Raw genomic sequence first — 20,892 nt, 5'->3', positions numbered from 1 at the left:
TAGGGGGAAAAAAGGACAGGTATACACTCGCACACACGCACATATCCATCCACACATACAGACACAAGCAGACATATGTCTGCTTGTGTCTGTATGTGTGGATGGATATGTGCGTGTGTGCGAGTGTATACCTGTCCTTTTTTCCCCCTAAGGTAAGTCTTTCCGCTCCCGGGATTGGAATGACTCCTTACCCTCTCCCTTAAAACCCACTTCCTTTCGTCTTCCCCTCTCCTTCCCTCTTTCCTGATGAGGCAACAGTTTGTTGCGAAAGCTTGAATTTTGTGTGTATGTTTGTGTTTGTTTGTGTGTCTATCGACCTGCCAGCGCTTTTGTTCGGTAAGTCACCTCATCTTTGTTTGCTTAAACACATAGATTCAAATTTTTATATTATCAGGCTATTACCTTTTTGCATGCAACACCAGAATATCTGTTGGTGGATGTACCAAAGACAAGGTCATTTAGAATAGATGCATATGGAGTTACTCCTATGCCACCTCCTACCATAACAGCCACTTCAAATTTATACCAATCTTGATTTCCACCTCCAAAAGGTCCCTCAAGACGAATCTGTAAAAACAGAAGCTGCAGTTTTTTACTAAAGTTTTGATTAAAAATAGACAGAATGTGTGCTGACAATAATGGACATTTGGCAAAATAACTTCTTAGCAAACATGTGCACCCAATACCCAGCCTCCCCCCCCCCCCCTCCCTCTCCACTCACACACAAAATAGCATACCATACTGTGAAAGGCTATGTAGGACAACATACAATGAACATATACATACCAGTGTAATGCATGGAAGATGATAATGACAATAAAGCTTCCAATGTATATTTTTCTTAGATTCCCTTAAGAAATTAATTATGGTTATTAAAAATGAGAATGATAAAAATGGAGACTAATAATACTAATTTTTGTGACATATGCAAGTGTCAACAGTTATTCTCTTTTCCAATTATTACATTCTATCATAAGTGCACATCAACATTAAAAGAATTTAGATGTGAGTGGGATATTTAATAGATTTCTTAACTTGTTTTTCAATTGTTTTGAACCTAGTTTTCTTGTAGGTCAAAACTAACATGAGTAAAAGGGATTTAGAGATTTCTGTGGTAAAGACAATACGGTAATCAGAGATTTAATAATAAATGAAGATTGAAATTGCATTATGAGCACTGTAGTTATTTAATATAAAAAATTATGAATGAAATTAAAAATACATGAAAAAAGCAATTCAAAACCAAAATAATCAAAAAGTTGTGACCATTTTCATATTGAGAGAGACATGAAATACTTACTGAATTCTATGGATTTTTCCAAAGTTATAAAATGAAGTTTCAAAATAACTCTTTCACCACAGGTGTTCTAGAGTTAGTCAGATAGATACAGAGAGATGGTAAACTGTTTCTGTAGAGTACATGAACAGGAAATGATCATATTTAATACATAGCTTATGTTATTTACCAGTGACATTTCCCACACATAACCAACATTTAGTAAGGCTGGATAGTGTCTTCACAAATTTTCAGAAAAGCTAGTACTTAAAAATAAAGATTCCTGATATTCTAATTTTAGTAGTCTCTTGCTGTTCATCTATTTCTATGTTTTGAGAGTCTCATACATATGCTTATTATGCTGGACGACAACTGTTCATTCATTCATTCATTCATTCATTCACGTATTGTATTCTGCAGATCCCATCATGAAAGAGAATCCTCATGGATGTGAAACAGTCGTATATACATTCAAAAAAAAAAAAAGAGAGACTTAACCTGTATAGTGTGTTAACAATAAAATATCGTTGTAGGCCGCTAGTGCTTAATGGCATTCATACTTGTGCCAGACAAATTTAATCAACTAAATTAGAAAGGAAGCTGCTACTTTTGATAATGGCTTTTTAGTTATTTAGAGTGGTGTAGTATAGTTATGAGAGCAGGCATTTAATATTAATTGTCACTGAATAGGACAGCATATACTATAACAATGAAAACATGAACAGGATGAATCCAGCAACACTTATGAATGGATCACACAGGATATTTGACAGAGACAGAGTGATGCCTGTAACACAGATTCCATACCAATAATAGCCAGTGGACCAGAATGATTTCTCATACAAACTGAACAATAAGAGAAGGAGATAGCAATAGCAATATGACTAAAATGGTGCAACAGACGATAACATCAGAAACATCAATGTAACAGCAGCCCAGCTGGCTCAGGCCTAAAATTCCTATAAATTTTTATTAAGTGGATGACACTGGTCCACATTTTGCAGTTACTGGAAGAATTGATAGAATGTAATCATGTTGCCTGGATAGAAACAAAGGCACTGTAATAATATATACGTGACAAATATTCTAAATATGTACCGATCACCATCTAAATCTCTTGACAGACATTATCAGATGATAAGAAAGCTGTAGTAAAACTACAGGATGTCCCACTCAAACCTCTTTGATTTCAAAGAACCAGGAGGGGGGGGGGGGGGGGGGGAGCCACAATAGATATGACAATGAAAAAAGCACCACATTGTAGAGTGTCTCAAAGAATTTATTTATTTATCATCAATACACCTCTACATGTGAACCATTTGTAGCATGAAGAATATTGAGTCTATATTCAATTTCTATGAGGAGGAATTGAATAGAATTGGGGAGAAGAGGAGTTTGTGGTGCAACTTGACAAGAAGAAGGGACCAGTTGGTAGGACATGTTCTGAGGCATCAAAGGATCACCAGTTTAGTATTGGAGGGCAGGGTGGAGGGTAAAAATCGTAGAGGGAGACCAAGAGATGAATACACTAAGCAGATTCAGAAGGATGTTGGCTGCAGTAGGTACTGGGAGATGAAGAAGCTTGCACAGGATAGAGTAGCATGGAGAGCAGCATCAAACCAGTCTCAGGACTGAAGACCACAACAACAACAATTCAATTTCTTGCCATGTTCTTGGTAACATTTCCTCTGTTATTATTGCAATCGCATTAGTGATACAATGTCACAATGTAGGAATATCATCCACATTGGCCGCAGACACGTGGTCCTTCATGAATTTCCATATGAAGAAATCAAGTGGTGTAATGTCGGGTGAATGTGGTGGCCAGGCAACGAGTCCTCTGCGTCTGATCCAATGACTGGGAAATTTCCTATCTAGGAACTTGCTAACAGCTGTTGATCAATGCAGTGGAGCTCCATCTTGTTGAGTTGCAAGTCTTGCATCTGAGGGTACCCAAACTGCTCCAACATGTCCAGATACACTGACTCATTCACTGTTTGTTCTGCAAAGAAGAACGGTCCAACAGTCCTGTTGTCCATTACCCCGCACCAGATGTTTAGTTTAGGGCTATCATGAACATGTTCAATGACAACATGCATATTTTACGAAACCCAAATCCAAACATTATGCATATTAACCCTTCCTGATAGATGAAAGGTTGCCTCATCTGAGAATAAACATCTTTCCAGGAAGCTGGAATCCATATCAATACACTGCAGCATATCTGCAGCAAATGGTTGTCAGCATGGTTTGGCATTCAGCGTCAGATGTTGCAGAATTTGCACTTTGTGAGCACACATTCGAAGATGCTGGTGAACTACATGATGCAATGTTGATTGAGGTACATCAAGTTGTCTAGATGCTTGATGAATTTACTTACGTGGGATTCTGAGAAACGTTTGATGTCCTCCACTGTCTCTTCTGAAACTCCGTATTGTGCACCACCTGAATGTTTCAGAAAACTTCCTGTTGCCAGAAACTTCCTATACCATTTCTTAATTGTTTTTACATCAGGTGGATCACATTCATACACACGGACACAAGTCACACCCATCTACAAGATGGGTAGTAGAAGTGATCCACAAAACTACCATCCAATATCCTCGACATTAATTTGTTGTAGAATCTTAGAACATATTCTGAGCTCAAATATAATGAGGTATCTTGAACAGAATGACCTACTCAGTGCCAACCAGTATGGATTTTGAAAACATCAGTCATGTGAAACCCAACTCACACTTTTCTCCTATGACATACTCAAAGCTTTGGATCAAAGCAATCTGTTAGATGCAGTGTTTCTTGATTTCCAAAATGCATTTGACTCAGTACTGCACTTACACTTATTGTCAAAAGTACAATCATACAGGGTATCAAATGAAATTTGTGACTGAGTTGAGGGCTTTTTGGTAAGGAGTCAGAGCATGTTACCTTGGATGGAGAGTCATCAACAGATGTAACTCCAGGTTGCACCTGGGAAGTGCATTGGGACCCTTACTGTTCATGTTATATATTAATGACCTTACAGAAAATATTAATATTAAAATCAGGCTTTTTGAAGACGATGCAGTTGTCTGTAATGAAGTACAATCTGAGATAGGCTGCATAAATATTCATTTGATCCTGCTAAGATTTCAATGTGGTGCAGAGATTGGCAACTTGCTGTAAATGTTCAGAAATGCAAGATTTTGCACTTTACAAAATGTAGTATCCTATGACTATAATACCTAAGAGTCACCAATGGATTCGGCATACAAATACCTGGGTGTAACACTTTGTAGGGATATGAAATGCAACGACCACATAGTTTCAGCCATGGGTAAAGGAGGTGGTAGACTGAAGTTTATTGATAGAATATTGGGGAAGTGCAATCAGTCTACAAAAGAGAATGTTTACAAATCACTCATGTGACCAGTTCCAGAATATTGCCCAAGTGTGGAGGACCCCTGTCAGATAGGATTAACAGGGGATATTGAAGGTATACAGAGAAGATCAGCATGAATGATCACAGGTTTCTTTAATCCATGGGAGAGAGTCACAGAAATACTGAAGAAACTGAAATGGCAGACTCTTGGAGCCAGACATAAACTATCCCAAGAAAGTCTATTAACAAAGTTTAAAAAACTGGCTTTAAGTGATTATTGTAGGGATATACTACAATGCCTTAAGTATCACTCACATAGGGGTCATGAGGATAAGATTAGAATAATTACTGCACAGACAGAGGCATTGAAACAATGAGTCTTCTTGTGCTCCATATGTGAATGGGACAAGAAGAAATCCTAATAACTGATACAATGGGACGTACCCTCTGCCAAGAACCTCACTGTGGTTTACAGAGTGTACACGTAGATGTAGATGTAGAGTGGCACAATTGTTACCAAATCATCTCATCATTACTGTAGGTAAATAAATTGTTGATGGTGGCTTTACGTTTACTCAAAAACGTCAGAACACACACAGCTAGCATAAACAGCAACAAAATAGTGTAGTCATCAAATAATGATGGCTATTTTTATAATAATTAGATTATGATTTAGTTTTGTAACTTTACCTTAGGATGATCTTCTTCAGGATTAAAGTTACAGGGGTCAAAGTAATTTCTTAGCTTCCAAGTCCATGGTCCTTGTGCTTTTATGTGGCAGGATAAAAAGTTTTCATGTGGAGCTGATGTTAATGTAAATGAATGGAATTCTTCTGGTTTGAAAGCAGTACAAGAGAGTCGGACCCATTGGCCAGACAAATATTTGAAATTTGGTGGCCTGTAAAACTTTAGTTTTATGACATCTGATGGCAGCAGCTCAGTCTCAATAATGTCAAGGGCCATATATTTTGTCCTCAGGCTAACAACCTGAAAAATAAAGTTTCCATACATAATGTGTTGCTTTAAGTTTTTTGAGTTTTCTTCATGTTATAAACTGTAACTTATACATCTACTCACAAAAATAGTTGAGTTGCAAGCTGTTTCAGAATGTTGCTAATTATATTGGAGTGTATGAACATCAAAATGTCTCCAGAATGAGATTTTCACTCTGCAGCGGAGTGTGCACTGATATGAAACTTCCTGGCAGATCAAAACTGTGTGCTGGACCGAGACTTGAACTCGGGACTTTTCCCTTTCTTGGGCAAGTGTTGTACTAGAGCAAGGCAAAGGTCCCGAGTTTGAGTCTTGGTCTGGCATACAGTTTTAAACTGCTAGGAAGTTTCAATCAAAATGTCACACTAAATTTTGTGAGGCAGAGTTAGATAGAGTGATACTTGGAAGGAGGAGCTGACAAACTGAATTTCTTTCAGGACATTTTGTCAAAAGAAATAATAGTGCAAAACAAATTTATATTTCATTTAGTTGATCATTAAAACAGCTGGGCAAAAGGAGTAAATGTGATTGATATACTGATATCATGAAATAATTTGCCACTGCACTGAAAAATACAGTTTAGCATGGTTTGCATTCAGCAATACATCTCTCTCAGTTGCAGTAGATATTCACAAACACTGGAACACTTTTCATATTTCACTTCATGCTGTCTTGTATTTGTAGGTCTTGTAGGAAAAGTTGAAAGGAAATAGTACACTAATGTAACTAAACATCGTGGAAAGGCATCTTCAAGAACATTTGTATTTTTAATGTTATGGGGTCTATAATTCACTATGTAATGGTATTCAAGTCCTAAAATAAAAGACAAATTCCAATTAACTATTAAATAAATGTGAAAACAGTAAAATCAATAGTATAATAAAAATTTCACTTAAACTTTGAATCTTTGTGTAAGAAACAGACCAGAGTTACATGATCCAGTGCAAAAAGTTAAAAAAAGCATTCAGCACCTGTAGTTATTAGACTGAGAACCCAGATACATAAGCCAAAGATTTTACTTATCATTCAGTTATTATAAAGATTTCCAGTTTTTCTACAACCTGAGGTTTCCAGTGCAAGTTAGTATTATCTCCTTAATTAGTTAGACAGCAGCATGTTCTGTGTCCTGTGAAAACTGGACTTATAACTATGAATATATCTGTAGAAATCATGGAAGTAATTCTTTTTAATTTCTTGAGTGGCTGTCAAAATTTAACAAAACATGCAGAAAATATAAATGAACAAATGAATAAAAATGTTAACACTGATGGGCATAAATGTTGTACAATTCGAATGAAATTTGCCTCAGATAATGTGGGGATATAGAGTGCACACAGGCTGTAGTTTCATGCCCATCTGTAATCATGAAATTAAAGTTTTTATAAGAAATAATCTAACAATATACATACAGCTGGTTGAAAGCTATATTTGCTTCTGTACGTGTGCACCTCCAGTACCAAAAAAGTGACAGAAGCATCTAGTCATGAATGATGTACCTATGAACTATCAGCCTGAAGTGAGAGCTATAAAGTTAATAAAATAATTGGAATCACCACTACTTTCCTAACAAAAACTCTTGTGATTGTAAAAACCTTCTGGAACTAAATACACTGCCCAACAAAATGTGAACACCCAAAAACGCACTGATGGATGTCAATATAACTTTACACACATACACACCATTAGCAGGTATGCAAATTATCATAGTTTCAGGACTCTGTGACAGGTAGAAAAGCCACTAGAGTGTATCAGTACTGTTCATGTTTTATTGTAGGCCTGGTAGTGTATATAATGGGTGTGAACAGCACCAGATGGTGAGCGATTACTGGGAAGGACATGGAGATGCCAAGTACTCATGTGATATAGCATTATTGGCAGCTGACAGAGGTTGAAGGGGACCTTATTGTGGGCCTCAATTTTGTTGGCTGGTTGAAATGTGCAATATCTGATGTTGGAAATCACAGGAAAATGAAAGCAGGTATATTCGCTGTGTAGGTTCCCGTCAACCGTGTCTGACCACCACGCAGAAGGATTGTGCACCAAGCACACTGAACCCGTTCATATCCACACCTGCCACCCAAAGGCAATTAGTAGACACACTATAACATTCAGCATCCTACACCATTGGTCAGAGACTAGCAGCAGTTAGACTAGAGATTTGCTGTCATATGTGTAGGCTGCCATAAACACCACATCACAAATGGGTGCTGTTGTAACAGCGACCGGAATGGTCATGGGGTTGTAGTGACAGAAACGTGGCGGGACCCACAGAGCGGCCTGCGAACAACAACACAACGGGGGAGAATGGACACGACCAATGAAGGACCTTACGACACAAAACAAGAACAGACAACAGAGTCATGAACCAAACAAGACAACCACCTCCACTCATAAAGCAACACAAAAGTCAATATGCTGTCTAATGCGAGGCGATATGTCCTGAGACGCCCGCGAGGTCACACTGGCAGGCTGAGCGACAGGCAGGTGCTTAAGTACTCGATCGGGGACGCCGCTATTGGCTGCTGCAACCACATGTTCCACTGTGGCACCCTCACTCTAAATGTGGGTCAGGAGGCATGCACTGCCACAGCTTATGGCGCGATGGTACAGAGACATCTATGGGTCTTCGATTTCCACGACATCTGGCGGGGATTCAAATTCCGCGGCAGGTGGTACCAGAGGTGCATTGACTGGGAAGCATGGACTGCTGATGAATGGTATCATATTGTGTTCACTGATGAATAACAGTTCTGCACTACCCTGGATGACCATTGTCGGTGAGGATGGTGGTGAAATGGGAGAAGTTCCATTTGTCCAGTGTTTTGGAGAGGCAATGAGGTTTTACTTCTTGTGTCCATATGGGAAAGCATCAAGTATAATTTCAGGTCATGGCTGATAGTGATTGAGTAACTCTCACAGCAAAATGGTAAGCCACAAACTTCCTGGGTTTCATATGTTACATCTCATGCAACACATGCTCCAATTTTTCAACAGAACAGTGCTAATCCACACATGGGACATGCCTCTATGAATTGTCTATTTGATGCTGAGGTACTCCTTTGGTCAGTAAGATTCCAAGATCTGTTCATGATAGAATGTATAGGACCATCTCAGATGCCAGTTCCATCTCAGTGCCAGTATCCAGGATATCACGAACTAGTTAGAACAGCTATGGGCCAGCTCACTTTGGGAGAGGATACAATGCTTTATGATACTGTTCCCAAACGAATCAGAGCATGCATCCAGGGCAGAGGGTGTGCAGTGTCATACTGATAAGCAGACTCATAATGCCAAGTCCTTACTAAATTTGCCTCAGTTTATTAATTACTGCAGTAACATAATACAATCTCCCAACTCTTGAAGTATCATTTGGGTTCCCTCCTCCACTAATGGGTGCATAACTTTTTTGTCAGGCCATGTATATCACATTCACATATCTGTTTTCCTCATAACCTTACCTTCTTTACTAAAAAAATCAAAATACGGTAATTCCAATGATGCTTTAATGTGTGGTGACCTCAACATTGATTTTCTAGAAGAATCTGCCCTAATTTAATTCTGTCATTAAATTGGAATCCATCTGGGATATTGAGCCACAATAATCAGGCACCAACTAATCTTCAATATGTTGTGTTGATGGCTTATACCACACATCATTAAATTACTATTAGTTTGAAATTCCCAAGCAGTGATCAGAGTGACTCTTGTCTTGAGAAAGGTCTCAATATTAAGTTACTGCTCTGGTTACCTAAATTAGCTTAATAGTTTACATGAAGGGATGTCTAATTTCATTGTGTTTACAGCTATAACTGCCTTCAGTTTTTGTTTTACTGTAAGAAAATATCACTACATTTGGGCAATTACTAGTTTTGTGTAACTTCAGTGCTTGCAGAACTGTCAGCTGAACATAATCTAAAAACTCGTTACAATTTATCTCAACTCTGTAGGCCTTCAGGACTGGTTGTAATTATGGAATTGATAAATTGGCAAAACTGGAAAAAGAAAAAAGTTTATAAAAGCATCTACACATTTGTTGTTTCAACTAAATTTTATTATTTTTGTTCAAATTTTTTTCATATTAAACTGACCCATTATTGTGGCCTTCACAAAGGAGAAATGAGACTGCTGAAAAATTACTCTTAAAAGCAAAGTGTAGTTAAGCATGTTTTCTCACTTTTTTTTAATGAACATTCTTTAACCATCTTGAACACTCTCTGGTCCTTTTTCTATCCTTTTATGAATGTACTCCAGCATGTGTGTCTTTCCATACCAGTAAAATGTGTACTGTTTTTCTTTGTCTCGACACCCTGCTAGTACTTCCCACTGAATTGTATTCTTATAAAACTGAAGGAGAATAATCAATAACATCTACACATATAATCCACAAGCCAACTTATGGTGCATACCAGAGAATACACATCTTGTACCGCTATCATTTCACACATTTCTGTTCTAGTTGCTAATAGTGCGCTGGGAAGAACACTTAGGAGACTTACGATAAGATCAAATCCCTTCATTTAGTCCTCATGGTCTTCTTGTGAGGTGTACGTTGGTGGAAGAAATCCATTAGTGGAGTCCTCTATGTACACGTGCTCCCTAAATTTCAGCTGTAAATCATTCAGTCATAAATGTCTCTCTTATAGTGACTGCAGCTGGAGTTGCATTTAACGTAACTCTGCTGCTTTTGAGCTTACTAAGCAAGCACATGATGATTCATGCTGCTCTTCTTTAGATCACCTCTGTCTCCTCTATCAGTTCTGTCTGGTAAGGGTTGCAGACTAAGGACGAAGTGGAGGTATTGTCTTTACCTCCTTGATGGGTGGACTGCACTTCCTAGGGTTTCTTCCAATAAATTGCAATACGGGATAGTTTTGTGTGGTTGTTACATATTAAAACACTCCATACTCATACTTCTGGATATGTAAGAGATGTAATATTTTCCGCTAACTGATCAGCAATTGTGTCATTAGTCAGATTGGGAGACAGAGTTTTACATTAAAATTTATTTTAAACATCTTCTTGTTCTCATTTTGACATTGTTTAACATGTGTATGCCAACAAGGCTTTTGCTACATATCTGTGACAAAGTTATCTTTTGGAGCAACTTGCTAACATGGCAGTTGAACAGTGGCAATTATTTCTTATCCCTCACATCTTTGCTCGTCACATAAGGTGTATTGTGCGTTACACTCGACTTAATTCATTTATACTCAACGTTATCAGCCTGTAGATGAATGTTTGATGTTGACTGTTCAGGGAATGTGAAATATGTTATTACCACACTTACACAGAAATAGCATCCTATCTTTGTCAACATTCCTATTGACACCCGTAGTCATGTGAATCAAAAAGATTGGGCCTGTGTGCGGAATAATGTAGATAAAGAGGTAAAAATTGACACACATGCTTGGAATGACATGGGGTTTTATTAGAACAAAAAAAAAACAAAGTTCACAAAATGTCCGACAGATGGCGCTGGACAGCAAAACGTCAGTGACTGCGCATGACAATTGTGTATAAAAGGAGCTGTAATGAGAGAAAGAATCAGATGCGCCAGCAGTTGCAGCATGTTGACGTTACCTGAGAAGGCGCTTTTAGTGAAGCTATATTATCAGAATGGGGAATGTGCTAGTTCAGTGTTACGATCCTATCGCCATAGGAAGGGGAATCGAATGGGTAAAGGTCCGTTGACAAATGCAGCTGTGGCGAGAATGATTTCGAAGTTCAAAGTCACGGGTTGTTTAGACGATAGACCCCATAGTGGCCGACCGAGCACATGGCATAATGCTGCTGAGACAGTTCAGGAAGAAATGGAAACTGTAGCGGATTCGTCTATGCACGGGGAAGTCAGCGCTCGTGCAGTCGCACGTTGCACCGGCATTCCATACACTACTGTTTGGTTGGCACATAGACGTACCCTCTGATGCTATCCGTACTAAATCCATCGGCATCATGAACTGTTGCCTGGCGATTTAGTGAAGTGGAGGGCATTTGCGGTGTGGGCGTTTCAAAAGATGGCAGAAGATGACGATTGGTTGAGTAACATGTCGTGGACCGACGAAGCTCATCTCACATTCCGAGGGTCTGTCAACGCCCACAACTGCAGCATTTGGGCTACCAAAAATCCTAGAACTGTCCATTGCAAGACGAGAAAGTCACGGTATGCATTGGATTTACCATATCTACCGTTATCGGGCCTTTTTTCTTCGAGGAAATGCATGATTCTGGTTTTGTAACTGCTACCATGGCGGGTGAGAGGTACGCCGATACGTTACAGAATCACATCATCCCCAGCCTGGCTGATAAACACCTGCTGGAACATACGATGTTTACCCAGACTTCAGTTGGTGCGATTATTGGCTTTGGGGTTACCTGAAGTTGCAACTGTATCATGATCGACCGACATCTCTAGGGATGCTGAAAGACAACATCCAACGCCAATGCCTCACCATAATTCCGGACGTGCTTTAGAGTGCTGTTCACAACATTATTCCTCGACTACAGCTATTGATGGTGGACATATTGAGCATCTCCTGTAAAGAACATCATCATTGCTTTGTCTTACTTTGTTATGCTAATTATTGCTATTCTGATCAGATAAAGCGCCATCTGTCGGACATTTTTTGAACTTTTGTATTTTTTTGGTTCTAATAAAACCCCACGTCATTCCAAGCATGTGTGTCAATTTGTCCTCTCTATCTGCATTATTCCGTGATTTATTCAGTTTTCAAATTTATACTGCCTTTTTGATCACCTGGTACAATATGTACAAGAGCCAGGAGGGACTACTAGGAGTGGACGACCAAGAATGAAGTGCTCGGATTAAAAAGGATGTAAGACAGGAATGTAGTCTTTCACCCCTACTGTTCAATGTGTACATCGAAGAAGCAATGTCGGAAATAAGAGAAAGGTTCAGGAGTAAAATCAAAATTCAAAGTGAAAGGACATCAGTGAAACGATTCACTGTTGGCATTGCTATCCTGAGTGAAGGTGAACAAGTATTACATGCTAAATGGGATGAACAGCAGAAATGAGAACAGCGAAAAACTTAACATCACGACGGATGGTCACGAGGTAGATGAAATTAAGGAATTCTGCTACCGAGGCAGTAAAATAACCAATGACGGCCGGAACAAGGAGGACATCAAAGCAGGCTAGCAATGGCAAAAGAAGTCTACTAGTATCAAACACAGGCCTTAATTTGAGGAAGAAATTTCTAAGAATGTACGTCTGGAGTACAGCATTGTATGGTAGTGAAACATGGACTGGGAAAAGCGGAACAAAAGAGAATCGAAGCATTTGAAACGTGGTGCTACAAACGAACGTTGAAAATTAAGGTGGACTGATAAGGTAAGGAATGAGCAGGTTCTGCACAGAATCGGAGGGAAAGGAATATGTGGAAAACACTGATAAGGAGAAGGGGCAGGATGATAGGACATCTGTTAAGACATGAGGGAATGACTTCCATGGTACTAGAGGGAGCTGTAGAGGGCAAAAACTGTAGAGGAAGACAGAGTTTGGAATACATCCAGGAAATAACTGAGGACGTAGGTTACAAGTGCTACTCTGAGACGAAGATATTGGCTCCGGAAGCTAGTACGCAAAAAAGATGTTTTGCATTTGTGAGTTCAGTGAAACTGCGTCTACGACTGCGGTAGACCGTGCATTTTGGCGTAAGTTTAACACTGGACCTCCAGCGAGGAAAAGGAGCACTGGTTGCTGGAATAAACAATTTGATGAAACTGGCTCTCTGTGTATCTGTGTAAAGGTAAAATCCCAGGACAACCACGTATATTTGAGGAAAACGTGGAGCAGATTCGAGTGAGCTTTGGACCTGGCTTGTTCCGCAAATGAATGAAGATTCAGGAGACTACATTTCCAGCAGTCCAGCAGTAGCAGTAAGGAGCCTGCCCCCCGCCCCCCTCCCCGGCATCTCAATGGTCGATGTTTCCTGACAATGTATAAGGCATACGGGGAATGGCTTAGCACTTCACTTCTGGCCTCTAAGGGCTCCTTATCGCACACCCTGTGATTTTTTCTTGTTGAGGTTTGTGAAAGATGTAATTTGCATATTACCCCTTCCCATAGATTTGAATGACCTAAGAAAACGTATCACAGCTACAGTGAACGCAGTGATGCAAGACATTTGTCATGGAGAGCGGGATGAATTCAATTATCATCTAGATGTTATCCGTACAGCTGGAGAGAGCATGCTGAAGATGTAAACTTCCATGTATGTATGATCAAATGTAATTTACAGAACTAATATGAAACATATATTTCAGGAATACAGGCAATAGAAACTGTGTCCATCTTCTTTAATCGCCCTGTCAGTACAGTCACTGCTACTTCTCACATCAGCTAGCTTTCAGAGGACACTTCTGCCGTCTAATATTATATTAACACAGTCTTTCTCTGATTTGAAATGAAGAATGTTACACTCTGCAATTAGCGGAACTGAATTCTCCACTCCCTGTTGGAGGGGTTCTCTGTCCTAAAAACTTGTATGTGCACACGACGCGTACTCTACTATCCTAGCAACTGCTTCCTGCACGTAATGTACGCCTGACCTATCAAGGGGGCCAGAGGGTCCTACAATTCTCTTCACTCGAGAGCAGCAGTAGATAACTACACGGCCAAGGTCATCACAGAATCATCTGCTCCACTCGGTTACAAACCACAGGACCGCAACTTGTTCAGGAAACGATGCTGCAAAATGCTAGCTCGTCTTTCACCCTGGGTGCAAGGCTGACTGTCTTCACCAATGTAACCAGCCGTGTGTAGGAACCGAGGACAGCCTTAGAATCCAGGCGGCAGGCGTGGTGGACCATGCTCCGTATCTCTGAAGAGGGCGTTGGTTACTGACCTTTCTTTCTGACCTGTCTATTATTTCCCTGAGGGGTTCCATCGCTCTCCTAACATTGGAGTGACCAGCAAACCTACTCAGACCTTTCAGGGACATTGGCCTCAGCCTCTACAGACGACGCCTCTCATTGTGCCTTAAATGTCCTCTCAGCAATGTGCAATATGTCAAATCTGCTTTTGAACTGTAAGATGACAATTGTGCGGCCAGTAGCCATTTTGGCCTTCCACCCAGAGAAGCTAGTCACTACTTATCATCTAAATACTAGTGCTATGCTGTTTCTGGGTGTTGCTCTACCTTCAAGGGTTGGAGCCCTACTATTTGCAACGGCCTCTAATTCTAACTGAATCAGGTGGATGTGACGCTCTGGTAGCGTGAAACTACCCTACTGACTCCGATAACTCCACAACAATACTTGTGAGCTACGCAAACAATGAGGAAAATGAGAAGCACTGCTCAGCATAGACAATAAATCAATATCTACAGATCACTTACAAGCATCTAATAATACAAGTGAACCAGCCGATCTACACAAGGAAGCACTACACTACCGAGTCAGATCATCCGATACTAACGCTCGCAAAACACACAATCATAAAAATTAATGAATAGGCATCGTGCAGTGGTCTGGCCTGATCGAGGAACTACGTTTTTCTGACACAGAGAGTTAAGACAGTTAGTCAGCACCTCTTCACAGAAGTACGCAATACAACGACTAAGCTAAACGCTATATGCAAGCTAGATACTGCTGCTATAAACGGACTACTACTGCACTACAAACACTTCCAAAGAATCTACAGCAAGTTCCTAACTTCATGAACATTGTATGAACATTCTCTTCATGATGTTATGTTTGGCAAACGTTCCAGTTGCAGTAAGTCATACTTGAATAACTTGGATTTTGGAAACAATATTTTAGGATTTGGCAGCTTTTGGTAACTTCATCAGACTTTGTGCTATATCTGCACGGGGATAAAATGGGTTTAGGAACAATTTTTGTGAAATAACATGCTTTACCACATAAACTATTATATGTATAAGCCAAGAACTCAGGTTTTATAGCAAGTGGAGTTGATGCGCTTTGGAAACCTGCGCACTTACTGTTCAACTATCACTTCAAAACTTGGTAGTTATTGATACGCTATCATTAATTGAAGAAGCGATGGTTTGATGTCTAAGGAATGACATGTCCACGGTGACAATTGTCATTCAAGATGACAATGATCATGCGAGAGGGAAGCTAATGTGCGAACAGGTAGATCCTGCTCTGAAGTAAAGAGCGATGAGCAGGAATGTTCTCCCACCACGTTCAAATTTTAAGGGAGATAAAATTTTGGTACTATGTAACATTTTTTATTTATTAGATAGTATGATCTCCATCTACTCTTATTTCTTACGCTTCTTTGGGAGGATGAATGTGGAAGTGGTAGGAGGGGGAGGAGGCTCATTTATAAATCCCCCTCCAGCTTTCTTACCGTAATATTTCACTAAATACTGTGATCGAGTCTTTGTTCTTGAGTTGGACGATCCAGAGACAACCTGAAGAGTTGGGGCTTCATAACAGAAGATACGTCCCGTGATTGTGGACAAGAACAAACCACAAGCCACATGCTCCAGTGCCTCTTGTGTCCTACATCCTGCACGAAGATTGATCTCCTGCAAGCCACTCCAAGCGCCTTGGAGGTTGCAAAGTACTGGGCACATGTAATATAAATACATGTTTCTGACTCGAGAATTTTCTCCTGTGATCTGGATCTAAGTTGCGACTCACGTAAATTGACGAATGGTTTTACAGCAAAATCTCTGCTGATAGTTGGGTCCACAAACAAGCAGTTGAAACCTATTGCACTATACCCTTCAATCCCCATAGGGAATTTTGTCGTGGAAAATAGCACATAGCTGGACATCAACAATTCTAGGAGCCCACATTCAGTACTACTTGACAGAAAATCGACATTAAATTCTTCACAAACAATGTTTCTTCAAAGTCTGCATAAACTTACTAAAACTGTTTTTGGCTGCTTTATCAAGCGTCAGATACTTCCAACTAGTGACCCATAAGCGTCAGTAGTACTAGCCTCTGACTCACTATTGCGGCTCAGTGTTCAATGACCTCTTCAATACACGACGCGTTAACATGAAGGGCGTGCGACTTAACTCTATTTTTCACATTTCTTCTTGTCGGTTCTACTGCAGTACAATGTTAACTGTTTCAATTGTAAGCATCGGGTGCTTATAATCAAACATTCCCTATTTAATATATTATAAGACGGAAACTAATTACCGTATGAGTATCAAACTTGGTGCCATTTATATCCAAAGTATGGGGTGCACGATTTCCATGCGTCACAGCGCCGCCGTCCAATTCCAACTATGACCACAGGTGCCATGATCAGCCATCGTGATTTATACTCTCACACACCTGATCAGTCGCAGTGCACTTTTTGACGTGTCAACATGAGTTTGGACAAAAGGAGCAGGGCATTATTCGTGAAGCTCTATAACTTTAATGCTGCAGCTGCACTTCGAGAACACTGTCGGCTGAAAGGATTAAGGAATGGTCCTCTTTCTCCACCTGCTGTGAGGAGCATGATGAAGTTCGAATCAACTGGAGAAATGGGCGTCGCTCCGGGAAGCAGCCGACCATCGGTTGCGCCACAGGTATTTGATGAAATCACTGTTGCTATGGCAGACAACGATGCGTGCAATTTCTGATCGTCAGGCAGTGGACGTGCTGTGTCACGACAGTTGAACATCCCGTGGTCCACTGTACGGAAGGTGCTTCGAACCATTCTCAAATGGTATCCGTACAAGATCCATATCGTACAGCAGCTTGCACCACAGGACGCACAACGACGTGTTGAATTCGCTCACCACTTTCTGGCAATGATTGAAGTTGAAGAGAGCTGGCCCTGGTCCATCCTATGGATAGACTAAGTTCATTTTTCTCTGATAGGTGAGGTGAACAGACAGAATTGACGAGTGTGGGGATCTTCTCCTCCAGTCGCTGTGCATGAAGTTCCTTTGTATGGTGAAGTGTCACCGTGTGGGCTGGCTTCACGGCTACGTTCGTCACTGGCCAATTCTTTTTTGAATAGACTGGCGCTCAGGGATCAAACACGTGCAGAGTGACCAGCCAGCGTTACTGCGATATGCTTCGTCAGCATGTCATACCTGCTCTATAGGAGAGAGACGCATTGAACTCAACAGTTTTCATGCAAGATGGGGCCCCAGTGCATATCGCTCATGAAGTTCACCCTCTTCTCCGAAACACTTTGGAAACGATTGAATTATCAGCCGATTGTTTCCAAATGCTTGGCCGGCACGATCACCTGATCTCACTCCCTGTGATTTCTGGTTGTGGGGTTACCTGATGGACAGGGTTTACCAGGGAAACATTCACACATGTGCTGATTTGAAGCGTAGCATATCAAGAGATGTAGCCAGCATACCTACGGAAACGCTTTGTTCTGGTGTGCAGAACGCAATCCTGCCGTTTCAGACTCTCCTGGACACTGATGGGCGCCACACTGAGCCTCTTTTGTAGCAGTAATGATGGTTCAAATGGCTCTGAGCACTACGGGACTTAACATCTTCGGTCATCAGTCCCATAGAACTTAGAACTACTTAAACCTAACTAACCTAAGGACATCACACACATCCATGCCCAAGGCAGTATTTGAACCTGCGACCTTAGCGTTCGCGCGGTTCCAGACTGAAGCGCCTAGAATCCTCGACCACAACGGCCGGCTCGACCTACTATCGATATAAACCCGTCCAGACGATAGCAGCTTCACCTGGCGAGGAATGACTGCTAGTCAGACACGTGCACGGTGCATGTAGTATTAGTGAGCATGCTGTCCGTGTGTGGAATGGGAAGGTGCGCGATCTATCTGAGTTTGACCGAGGGCAGAATGTGATGGCCCGGAGATTCGGCACGAGTATTTCGGAAACTGCACGACTTGTCGTGTTCTAGGAGTGCTATGGTGAGTGTCTTCAAAACATGGCGACACCAATGTGAAACACGTCGAGACGTTGTGGGGTCGGGCGTCCACCCATCATTACAGATATCGGACGTCGTAGACTGGGCAGACTGGTAAAACAGGACAGGTGGCGAACTGTGGTGGAACTAACATCAGACTTTAATGCTGGGCAGAGTACAAGTGTGTCTGAACATACAGTGCACCGAACACTCCCAACGATGGGCCTCCGCAGCGGATGACCCATGCATGTGCCAATGTTAACAGCACAACATCGGCAAATACGACTGAAATGGGCACGTGACCATCGGCACTGAACCATGGCGCAGTGGCAGATCGTTGCAATGGTTCGATTAATCCCGATACCTTCATCATGGCGACGCGAGGGCACGAATCCGTCGTCTTCCAGGGAAACAGCTCCTTACCATCTGCCCTGTGCGACGGAGGCAGCTGAAGGCTGCTCCATTATGCCTGGATTACATTCACGTGTGCATCCATGGATCCAGGGGAGCTAGTGCAAGGCACAATGATGGCCAAGGAGTATCGTACACTGGTTGCAGAACACGTAGATCGCTTCATGAGAATCATGGTTCCCGACGGCACTGGCATTTTCAACAAGCTAAGGCGCCATGTTAAAAGGCCAGGTGTGTATAATGGAGTGGTAGAGGAACACAGTGGCGAGTTTCAATTGATGTTCTGCCCCCCCCCCCTCCCCCCCCAAAACTCGCCAGATCTAAACCCGATTGAACAAATAGTTCAAATGGCTCTGTGCACTATGGGACTTAACTTCTAAGGTCATCAGTCCCCTAGAACTTAGAACTACTTAAACCTAACTAACCTAAGGACATCACACACATCCATGCCCGAGGCAGGATTCGAACCTGCGACCGTAGCGGTCACGCGGTTCCAGACTGTAGCGCCTAGAACCGTTCGGCCACCCCGGCCGGCCCATTTGAGCACATCTGTGATGTAACTGAACGTGGCGTCAGAGCTCGTAGCCACCTTCTCAGGAATTTACGGGAATTAGGTTACTTGTGTGTGCAGATGTGGTGCCAACTCTCTCCAGCGAGCTACCAAGGCCTCATTGCTTCCATCTGTTGTTATCTGTGCGAAAGGTGGACGTACCAGCTATTAGGTAGGTGGTCATAATATTTTGGCTGATCAGTGCATCTAATCATGTTTTCCGAGATCCTTCTCAAAAGAGCCTAAATCATAGGTCACATCGCTGAGCGCTGCACTTAACTTAAAATTACTAGTTACATGGAAATTACTTCTGAAATGGTTTTGTATCCGAAAGGGTTTCGCTACGGAGTGAAAATTTATTCCGGCTGTTTTGTACGTCTGCTCTCGAACTTCTTGGTGTTCTTTCTTTCGTCCACAATCTCCAAGGTATTAACGCTACGGTGCTGGATACACAGGGGATGGACAAAAATATAGAAACACCAGACACAACACATAACTGTAGCTAATACGGTGTAGGAAAACCGTTGGGATTTAAGACAGATGCCACTCGTCTTGGAATCGATAAATTCTTTCTTTCTCGGGCCTTTGTCCCGCTCCAATGTGGGGTTGGCTTGTTATGACGGACTTGGCAGTGTTCATTACAGAGGGTGGCCGGATGCCCTTCCTGCCTCCACCCCAAACTCCCTGGGCTGGATGTAGTGTACCCCAGCTGTCTGCATCTAGTGTAAGTCACGAAAGAGTGCGAACGTTTTCAAATGTCTCTGAGTCGTGTAAATGAGGCGGAACTTGGGGACCAGCCCAGTATTCACCTAGCGGGACGTGGAAAAAAGCCTAAAAACCACCAGGCTGTCCGGCATACCGGCCCTCGTCGTTAATCCGCCGGGCGAATTCGATCCGGGGCCGGCGCGCCTACCCGAGTCCAGGAAGCAGCGCATTAGCGCTCTCGGCTACGCTGACGGGTCTTGGAATTGATAAATACAGGTTCTGTATGGATTTCAAGGGCGTCTTATACCTTTCTTCCAGCAAAATAGTGGCACGTTCAGATAACGATGCTGGAGGTGGATAGCGATCACGCACCCTTCTCACCAATGTAGTCCACAGAAGGTCAATAACAGTGAGGTCTGGTGACTGTGGTAATCAAGATAGATGTAGGAGATCATACCTGCGTTCACAAAACCAGTGCTGGACAATGAGAGCTGTGTGAACATGAGACCTGTCGTCCAGGAACACAGCATCACCATTGCGAAACAAACATTGTACCACGGGATGGACCTGATCAACGGAAAAGGTCATATAACCCTTGGCAACAATGCGACCTTAGAGAGTAACCTTGATGCTCGTGGAATACCACGATATATTTGCCCAAGTCATCACTCTTGGGGCGTAAACCCGACGAGAAGTTGGAAACAGTGTGTGCATCGAGGCTGATCCGACCGAATGATTTTCTTACGCTGCT

General features: G+C 41.7%; 1 protein-coding gene across 1 annotated transcript in view; it reads right to left on the bottom strand.

Annotated features, from left to right (window-relative positions):
• The window catches only part of LOC124606261 (dual oxidase), a 528,122-nt gene that overhangs the window by 4,904 nt on the left and 502,326 nt on the right, over positions 1–20,892 (bottom strand). Inside the window, exons 18-19 of the mRNA XM_047138239.1 lie at positions 5,328–5,624; positions 403–567 (exon numbers count right to left, since the gene is read on the bottom strand). Coding sequence (XP_046994195.1) covers positions 403–567; positions 5,328–5,624 — 462 coding nt within the window. The remainder of the gene's footprint in view (positions 1–402; positions 568–5,327; positions 5,625–20,892) is intronic.

Source organism: Schistocerca americana, chromosome 3 (genome assembly GCF_021461395.2).
Source record: "Schistocerca americana isolate TAMUIC-IGC-003095 chromosome 3, iqSchAmer2.1, whole genome shotgun sequence".
NCBI classification, from domain to species: Eukaryota; Metazoa; Arthropoda; class Insecta; order Orthoptera; family Acrididae; genus Schistocerca; species Schistocerca americana.
Note: the sequence above shows the minus strand (reverse complement) of the source record. Positions and strands in the feature narration are given on the sequence as shown.